This window comes from Drosophila miranda, chromosome 2 (genome assembly GCF_003369915.1).
Source record: "Drosophila miranda strain MSH22 chromosome 2, D.miranda_PacBio2.1, whole genome shotgun sequence".
Lineage (NCBI taxonomy): Eukaryota > Metazoa > Arthropoda > Insecta > Diptera > Drosophilidae > Drosophila > Drosophila miranda.
This window is the reverse complement of record NC_046675.1, coordinates 8396131-8406012: the sequence shown is the minus strand read 5'-3', so window position 1 is coordinate 8406012 and position 9882 is coordinate 8396131. Positions and strand designations below refer to the sequence as shown.

Here is a 9882-nt window from a genome sequence, read left to right as displayed (position 1 = left end):
GTCTCTGCTTCGTCTCTCGAAACACATCAAGTGTATAAAATAATATCGTAAAATAATACTCATTCAATGACTGTAAAAACAACAACACTGCAAAGTAAATAGAAGAGCAGCAGACTTAAATTCAATTGATATGCAAATGCAAAAACCAGAAAGAGCGCTCTCTTTTTTCGCAGTGCATTTCAATGGCGGTGCATTTTATTTGTCATTTCCGGTTTGTGTCGGAAGTTGAAATTATTGAAATCAAACGGAAATGCAGCGAAGCAAATGCATAAAAAACGCCCAGAGCCAGAGCCAAAGCCGAAAAGTGTGCTTAAAGCACGCACTCGGCGCATGGCATAACGATCCATTTTCCTGTCCATCTGACTGTCGTGTCGTGTGTGCATTTGTTTGTGTCGGGATGCCCATAAATAAATATATATATAAATTTAAATAAATGCAGCCGCAATACCCGCACACACATTCGAGCAGAGAGACTCTCTGTTCGCTTGTCAATAAATCAGAATACTTATCAACGTCAAACGACCACAAAGACTGCTGGCAAACAACATAAGCGACCAAGGACCAGGACGCAACAGAAACAGAATCAGGACGAGGACCAGTCTGTGCCAGAGCCTGCGACGGTTTATTACGCGCGATTAAATTCATTAAAGAAATATGCCCCAGCCTGCGACATCAAGCGGAAGGAAATCCGACCAACCGCACGCATAAGCACATAGGCATCCCGGCCCAGGCCTCCAACAAAGGACACCACACCATCTGACAACTGACACTTGCTGCTCTATCTGTGTGCCGGCAGGCCTTCTTAAGGCCCACCCAATTTATGGGCCGCCTCTGTTTTCTCGCTCTATCTCGGCCCCAAAACTAAGTCCGCTAATTGCGCCGCCTTAGCCGGAGAGTATCTCGACAAGTCTCCACACACCACTTCAGGCGGCACTCATAATTATGCCAAATTTGCGCCATTTCTTCGGACTGTTGCCTCCTATTGTTTGCATTATTAGCTGACAATTTTCGAGGGGGGGAGCATGGGGCACAGGCACGGTGATGCCGAGTGGCATGACTGTGATTAGACAGGGTTTTCGGGTCGCTGTGCAGAATGGTGGGATTAGCAGGCGCTTTGTCTTTGGCCGGAGGAGACAGAAACAGCCAATGCTGCTGGGACCGTCGCTCCTCGATAAGCGTCGTCCTGGACACCCAAAGAAGTTGATGTTTTTCTTGCATAATTGTGGCCCTAAGCCATGCGGTTGTTATTACAGGCCATGAAATCTATGCAAATGCCTAGAGACCGAGACCAAATCGATTGAATAAAAGCTTAGGTACAAAAAAATGTTTCAGATTGTAAAATAAAACACATAATTCAATGCCGAACAGAGAAGGCAACCTGCAGGATTTCGTAAGGATATATCTAGATAAATAGCAAGCAAAAAGGTGTTAAATTACCCAAATAAATACATATGCCACATGTACCTCTGACCTAAACTAATAGGATACGGCATATCGCTATCATGGAGCACATTCTGGATGTGGTCTTATGCATGATAAGCCTTGCGACCGTCATAAGACGATCCTAGGTTTGACCAATGGAATATCCAGCATTTTTAGTCGTAGTTATTGTATAGTCATCAATAAATATATCATGTTCCACGCCGATATTACACTAAGACCTAAATAAACAATCCTTAGATATTAAGTAATACTGAAAAATGAAAAATTGCGGCAACATTTCGTTACTGGTACAGGAGATACATATGATTTTCATTGACAATCCATTATAAAATTCATGCCGGGGAACATATTCGGACCTTAAGATAAATAACATATATTAGATCCACTCATTACAAATTGGGGAGAGCAGAGATACAGCTCTCTTTAAATTAAATCTAAGACTTAAGACTAGCAGTAATTGAAAGCCTAAAATGATTTAAAAATTGAATTTTTTCCACTTGGTGAACGGACCACCAACCGTCCTTTTGTGATCTATTTAAAAATGAAGAAAATATTTTAGAATTTACCTGAAATCCCCTGTAAAAGCTTTTGTCAACATCGATGCTCTGGCGTGACCAAATTCTTTGTTATATTTTTTCCGAATTTTTTGCCCAATTGTTCAGTGTGTCGCCATGGTGGTGGCGTGCACAAAGCGCTGATTGCACCGCCTCCGCCCCCATACAATAAAGCTTTGCAGCCGTCACACACCGACCAAACGCTTTTTCCCTGCTGACATGTCCCGCCAGGGCCCAGCAAAAAAAGAGATATGCATATACATACATATATATCCAATAGGCCAGCATCAGCATCGGCCGTAGAGTGTTTTCTGGCGTTTTTCTGTAATTCGGTTGTAGTTTTTTCCAAGGTAGTTTTTTGGGATTGGTGGAAAACTGAAAAAAAATTGAAACTGCCTGCATAAAGGCGCTAGCATATTAAAGGCTTAAACCCACTCAGCGGCAGATGCCATATTGCTGAAATAAATACACAGAGATTGGCATGGCCCGCATACCTCATGTGGAGATAAAATTCGTTTATGGAAATGCATTTCATTCAAGAGTCACCGATGCCATTTTTTCCCCCGTTCAAATTGTCCACGAACGAGGGTCATTTAACCAAACTTTATTAAAGATATGTTTGCAAATGGACATACGAATATGGGCCTACTTATCTCACCAACTGAACCAACTGAACTGGATCCTGGCTTTTGGGATTGCAAAAAAAAAAAGAATCCTAGTCGGCGTAGTGTATTTTTTTGATCCCCAAGCTGTTGTAGTCTCAGTTTGACCTCATTCAGTTTTTAGTCTTGCTCCGACCAACTCCAAATTGTGAAAAATTATCTATAAAATTTTCTCAAAATAAAAATTGTCGAAAAACCTTTTTTGATACAAATTATTTTCTCTTTTGAAATTTATTTCGGCCCTTTTTAATTCAATAAAATGTGTTCTCCATGCGGACCGGGATGTGGACCCTGCGACCCCTGCTGTGGGCCCTTCGAGTGCTCGCCCAAGTGCTACAACTCTGCACAACTGGAAGCCTTGCCGCAATGTGCCCCGCGCATTCCACCCCCCTTCCCCAAGTGCATCACCGTGCAGCAGCCACCTCGCATGATCTGCAAGAAGCGGGTCGTCTTCACCGAGAAGATCGTGCCCGAACCGATGGTCGTTAACCGATGCCGGCAGATCACAATCCCAAAAGTCGTGGATGCCACGCGCGTCATCAAGGTGCCGAAGCTGATTTGGGTCTCCCAGATGGTGCGGGAGCCACGCGTCATCTACTACCCGTCGATGATACCGGACCCGTACGTCGTCTGCTACCCGAAGCGGGTCTGCGAGCCGAGGGAGGTCTGCCAGTCGATCCTTTGCCAGCCGAAGCCGCAGACGATCGACATCCCTCCTCCGAGGGAGTACTGCTGCTACCCGAACGGACCCATCAACTACAAGCCGAGTTCCGCCTGTCCGCCGTGCCCCATTGGACCCTGTGCCCCGGGCGGAGCCTGCTGCCCCTTGCCGTGCTTCTCCACCAACCAGTATCCCGTTGCCGAAGGTCGCTGTGGTCCTTGCGGGCCCTGTGGACCAGGATGTGGACCCTGCGGACCGTGTGGTCCTCGTGGTTGCGGACCCTGTGGCCCAGGAGGTTGTGGGCCGTGTGGTCCGGGCTGCGGACCGTGTGGGCCACGTTGTGGTCCCTGCGGGCCATGCGGCGTGCCGAATTGCGGACCCTGCGGTCTAACCATGCCTTCGGGACCCTTTATACCGGCCCCCTGTGGTCCTTGCGGAACGGGCGGCTGTGGTCTGAACGGCCCCTGTGGACCATGTGGTCCTTGTGGACCCTGCTCGCCGCCATGTCCTTACGAATCGCCCGAGTGTGGACCCTGCTACCCGTGCGCCCCCACTCCTTGGAACACACATTGTGGACCGGTCGGACCGTGCGGTCCCCAAGTGCCCTGCGGTCCTTGCGGTCCATGCTAAGCCGCCAAAGAACCCTGGAGTACACGTTGTCGCCCTGGAGTGCCCTGTGGTCCTTGTTAATCGGCTCAACATGGCTCTCAAACTGATGACTGCAACCGTTTGGGGAGTCCTGCTACAACATTTTCCAAGTCTACTTCCAAGTATATTTGCATTGTCAAAAACTGCTTCAAAACGCAAGGGCTGTAAAATAAAAAAAGAACCTTTTAGCGGAATGTTCAGCGCCTACTATTTTTCATAACTCATAAAGCCCACCACTCAGACGAGACACTCGTTTACCAGAGTGGAAACGATAAGAAATCATTCCTGTTTTTGAACGACGGCAAGATATCGATACCGATTAATACAAGAAAAACAATCGAATGCATTTCCCTGGGCGCAAGCAGGTCGGGCCCAACAAAAATTGGAGAGAAGCTGCTCACCATTTACGAATAAGATTTCACCGTTGTTAGATTTGAGTTGAGGTCTATAATGTTAGAATGTGTTAGTGTTTGAATGCGTTAGTGTGATGCGCCCTCGACGAAAATTTCAACTGGCATGCGATGCTGCCCGCTCGACTACTATTTGGACTGGGAGTACGAAAATCACGAAGCCATGCAATATAAGCAGTAAGACTTTTACACGTGTAATTAGAATTAGCCCAATAGTGAAAAATTTACGAGAATTGGGATAGAATAGACTTTATAAGAAGAGATTATAGGAAATATCTTAAGAGCTATTGGACACTGCTGCCCCGAACAAAGACAAATTGGATCAAATAGTGATTTACGATTATACGATTATAGGGATATTATAATTTATTAATTTAATTATAGCCGGTACTTATTCTATTCATTTCAATGGAGAAAAGAGCATGATGGTGGGATATCAAGGACGTTAAAATGTATATTGGGTTACCCAGCAAAAAAAAATTTTCCATAATCCATAATTTACAGCTAGTGGTGCAACAGGAGGGTAAGCCACCATTATTTTTCATCAATTGCACTATCCACTGTATCACATTGTCTTCCACATGATTACATGGCAGGAGCCTACGTAGACATTCTCGAAAGTGAAAAGAAAGGCGCGATATTTCTTTCTCACTTTCGCTTTCACTCTTTCGATCTGTCACGCTCTTGTCGAAGCCTCGGGCACTGCCCTTGATTTAGTCTTGTTCCAGCACTCACTTTTCGCACTTCGTATAATTGATCTTCAATCTGACACCGTCTTGAACCGACCCCGTCTTGAATCGATCAACTTACTCGTTGCACACCTTTCGCTAATATTCTACCGCAATAAAACATCATAAACTAAACAACCATAGAACCATCCAATAAATAGATCGCAAACTACGGTGCTCAAATAGCTTAGTAGCCCCTCCTCTTCCTCCTGCTTTCATCAAAAATGCTTCATTTTTTAATAGATTTTATTCAAACACAAGACATAACTATAGAGCATGAACTCCTGGCCACATTGATCATCAAAATATATGACAATTTTTAAAGGCAAAACCTTTTTCTAAATCGAGTTTTAGAGCACTGGTAGTCTTTTTGTATCGAACCAAGAAGCCTTTACCATCCCAATCACATGTTACTGTTCGAGCTATAGCCAGATCTCATTTCGATTTCAGTTTCGCTCCGACAAAGATCCAAATTTTAGTAAAAAATTTAGTTGCTTAAAAACATTTAAAAAATATTAGTTTTTCTCGCTTTGATATCGTTTTCAATTTTCGACAAACAAAATGTGTTCTCCATGCGGACCGGGATGTGGACCCTGCGACCCCTGCTGTGGGCCCTTCGAGTGCTCGCCCAAGTGCTACAACTCCGCACAACTGGAAGCCTTGCCGCAATGTGCCCCGCGCATTCCACCCCCCTTCCCCAAGTGCATCACCGTGCAGCAGCCACCTCGCATGATCTGCAAGAAGCGGGTCGTCTTCACCGAGAAGATCGTGCCCGAACCGATGGTCGTTAACCGATGCCGGCAGATCACAATCCCAAAAGTGGTGGATGCCACGCGCGTCATCAAGGTGCCGAAGCTGATTTGGGTCTCCCAGATGGTGCGGGAGCCACGCGTCATCTACTACCCGTCGATGATACCGGACCCGTACGTCGTCTGCTACCCGAAGCGGGTCTGCGAGCCGAGGGAGGTCTGCCAGTCGATCCTTTGCCAGCCGAAGCCGCAGACGATCGACATCCCTCCTCCGAGGGAGTACTGCTGCTACCCGAACGGACCCATCAACTACAAGCCGAGTGCCGCCTGTCCGCCGTGCCCCATTGGACCCTGTGCCCCGGGCGGAGCCTGCTGCCCCTTGCCGTGCTTCTCCACCAACCAGTATCCCGTTGCCGAAGGTCGCTGTGGTCCTTGCGGGCCCTGTGGACCAGGATGTGGACCCTGTGGGCCATGCGGGCCGTGTGGGCCTTGCGGGCCATGTGGGCCGTGTGGACCGTGTGGGCCGTGTGGACCAGGATGCGGACCCTGTGGTCCTTGCGGACCTTGTGGGCCTTGTGGACCCGGACCCTGTGGATATGGTCCTTGCGGTCCTTGTTAACCAACAAAAGTGCAGGTCCTTGTGGAATCGAATCCTTCGAATCTTCTGTCGAACCTTCCGTCCCAAGAACACTGCTCGTTTTCCGAGTCTCGAAAATTACTGCAAGCCCGTGATGAAATTTACATTTGTCATTGTTTTGGAAATGCATTTGATTAAATATATTTGATGATAGCGAGAAAAATCGTTTGGCAGTTTGTTGAATCAAGTCGGTCGGCGGCCATCTGTCATTTGAACTCAAATTCTGTCTGGATGCCCTGCCTCCAGTAGGCGGAGATTCTCTTTGTCTGCCGCAATGTCAACGAAAATAATTTCCACATTAATTCCGATTATGTGAAATTCATTAACTTGGCGAAAAAAAAACAATGCAAATTAGTAATGGGTGGGACGCGTGGGAGAGCCGCGTCTGAACACGTGTTCGGCGATTCATAATGGAACGCCCACGGCGGGCAACCAAAATGCATGAGTGCACGGCCCGTACATCCTGTCAATCCTCGTATACTTATGCGCATCCGGTTTGAAATGCACCAAACAATGCAGCAGACACACAGATACAAATGCCATGGCTGTTGCAGATACATTCCCAGCCGTATATCTGCATCTCTGCCGCTGTCTCTCTGTCTGTCTGTCTGTCTGCTCCCCGCTGGTTGCCATTCGACCGGAAGAAATTATTGTTATTCGAATTGATCTGCCAGCAGTCTCTGTCGCTGCTGCTGCACTGATGCCGTTGCTGCCGTTGCACTGTCGCTGCTGCCATTGCGGTTTGCGATTTGGCCTAGCGATAGGCCTTGGCTGCTGCCACCGAAGAGATATCTCTGCGGCCCCGCCGGTTACTGCCAGCTCTCTGATAACGTCAACGCAGCAACGGGTATCCAGCGCCATAGTCTGTGTTATTTATTTGCGCTCACATATGCATAAATAACGTGGACTGAGAGGGGGAGGGCGAGGCGCCCGATCCACCCCCCACCCCACTGCTGCTTGGACAATAAATTGCAAAAATATTATTTTATCAACAATAATTAATTAAATGCACTTAATTGCGTGCCGCAGTCGCAGTTGCTGTTGCAATTGCTATTGCAGTTCCTTTTTTTCATTTTTTCTGTTTTTATACACTTTCAGAGGGTATTATAATTTGATCAGGGATAACGAAAGATTTCCCTGTCTGTCGGGTTTATCTTCTCTCAGCACTTAAGCTATCTGGCAGAATCTTTGCCCAGGTCAAAAGAGGAAGAGAGAGTTGTAAAGATAGAATCTGTCCAAGTGCGGGAAACCCTTTTAAAGTTCCAAAGAGTATCCGTTGCTTCGGGCCCAAATCTTTCCCTCCATTCCTGTTATTTATTTGGTGTTGGTTCTGTGTTGTTTCTTTTTTTTTGTACCGCATTGTCCCCTGCTCGACCTTGTTTTTCTGCAGCTGCAGCTGCTGCTCTTCCTGATGGGTGGACCGGGAGTCTGGGGACTGGGGAGTGGGTGAAACATGGTCATCTGCATCTGCATGCATATGCTTGAGCAGCGTTGTAAGTAGCCATGTAAGTGGACAAGTGGCCGTCGGGTAACAGTTGCCGTTACTGCAACTCCTCTCACAACCCCGTTCCGTGGCTGGCACTCTTCGCGATTTATGCGTATTTTTAAGTGGCATTAAGTGCGCGTTAACATCTTATAAAGCCAACGCGGAGTCAGCCATAAATTATTACAGTCACAACAACAGCTGGATGGCCATTAAACGACACGAAATACAAACGCTAATTGACGAGAGTTCGGGCCAAAAGTGTGGGCTTTAAATATGTGAAGCAAGTCCGCGGCTAATTGGGACGACTGCAACTGCAATTGCAACTGGAAGTGGAGGTGGCATTGCAAATGCCACACCAGTAATCTGCGATGCTGAGGCATCTGGTGGCTTCCATTTCCATTGCTGGGATTGTTAATGAAGTTGGGAAGCTGGGAAACATGGACATGCATCTGCGGCAAAAGGAAATATTATGCATACGCCATGTTTGCCAGTTGTTGTTTGGGATAAAAGTTTTCCACAAATCCCGTGTTCTTCTTCCCCTGGACATTGCACGTTCTTTGAACACATTTAGTCTCAAAGTATCTGTCTGTATCTGTGTATCTGTGTATCTGCGTGTGTGTCTGTGTATGGTAATTTACAGTCCCCAGTGTGTACCCGCACGTGTGTGTATGGGTATGGGTAAATTGTTAAATTTATACACAAAAGAGAAACGCTGCAGCGCTGTGGCTGTGGCTGTGCTGCAACTGCCAAAGTAATTTGCGATAAGTGCGTCAGATTCTTTGGGGAATATTCGACCACACAGTAGCCCCACAGCAGCGGCAGCAGCATGCAGCATGCCCCAGCGCCACCAACCACGACAATGATAATGCAACCACAACAACAAGTAAAGTAAAAAGTGAATATTTATTTGGCTTTTCGGTAGGGCTCCGCAATACTCTGCGATCTGGGGGCCAAGATTAAAGCAGATTCCGCTCCAGACCAAATTAAGTTTAGCTACACTTTGATTAAAGGATATTGCTGGATATTGCTGCAAGGAGTTTCGAGTTGAAATGTCAATTCGGATAAAGAGGGAAAATAATGCCCTTGTGCATGGATTATTTATGGATCTACAGTGCGTTACAGAAGCGTACAACTATTTATGATTAAATTTATCGCAAGAATTCCAATTTTTTAATACAAATTTATTATTATTTTATTATTACAATTTATTTAATAAATTATTCAAAATATTCTTACAATTTCCAATATATGTATGTTTCAATTACACACATGAAACGCACTATGCTGCGCACTATGCCCAAAGGACAATGGCAATCAGGCGGCGGTTCTTGGCCGGAGTGAAGATGGAGAGCTGCTCAAAAATCCCGAATACATTTCATTTGTGGCTTGTCCTGCTCGCCACAGTGTCTCTCTCTCTCTCCCTGTCTCTTTCTCTCTCTCCCCATAAGTGTGTAAATAAGTCACAAGTGTATGCATGGATGTGTGTGTACATAAGTAAGTATGTAAAAAAAGGCAATTTGTATTTCAGCTTTTTTCGCGCGACCTCCCGTGCCTCTTACCCTCCTTTGGGCTCCACGCATTGCTGTAATAATAAATTGCATAAAAGTATGCAATGAAAATAAAAATGCCAGTGCGTAATTAATGAGTCAAGGTGGTGTCATATGGTGCTACCCACACATGCACAGACACAGACACAGTAAGGCATGGGGCATGGGGCACGTGGAGAGGGACATCCAGAGACATGCGACGACTTTGCCGTACAGTGCGTGTTAAGTCGCGTATTTCATGGCATTTATTTATTATGCACAAAGTGCCACCAGAACGAAGGGGGCTGGAGGCACGCACTCTCCACCGAAATTATTGACTCAATTTGTAAGCTTGCATACACACAGATACACCGCCAG

At 46.3% G+C, this 9882-nt stretch overlaps 2 protein-coding genes across 2 annotated transcripts; both read left to right on the top strand.

The window, feature by feature from the left end:
- Positions 1-2778: 2778 nt before the first annotated feature.
- LOC108157656 (DBF4-type zinc finger-containing protein 2 homolog) lies at positions 2779-6655 on the top strand. The gene is made up of 2 exons (XM_017289807.2): positions 2779-2918; positions 5668-6655. The coding sequence occupies exon 2, from the start codon at positions 5668-5670 to the stop codon at positions 6472-6474; it is 807 nt and encodes a 268-aa protein (XP_017145296.1). The 5' UTR covers positions 2779-2918; the 3' UTR covers positions 6475-6655.
- LOC108157655 (DBF4-type zinc finger-containing protein 2 homolog) lies at positions 2900-4162 on the top strand. Its single transcript, XM_017289806.2, has one exon. The coding sequence runs from the start codon at positions 2919-2921 to the stop codon at positions 3948-3950; it is 1032 nt and encodes a 343-aa protein (XP_017145295.2). The 5' UTR covers positions 2900-2918; the 3' UTR covers positions 3951-4162.
- Positions 6656-9882: the final 3227 nt, after the last annotated feature.

Bases quoted from the DNA above. Each gene is read 5' to 3' on its own strand.
- LOC108157655 (XM_017289806.2), top strand. From the start codon at position 2,919: ATGTGTTCTCCATGCGGACCGGGATGTGGACCCTGCGACCCCTGCTGT.
- LOC108157656 (XM_017289807.2), top strand. From the start codon at position 5,668: ATGTGTTCTCCATGCGGACCGGGATGTGGACCCTGCGACCCCTGCTGT.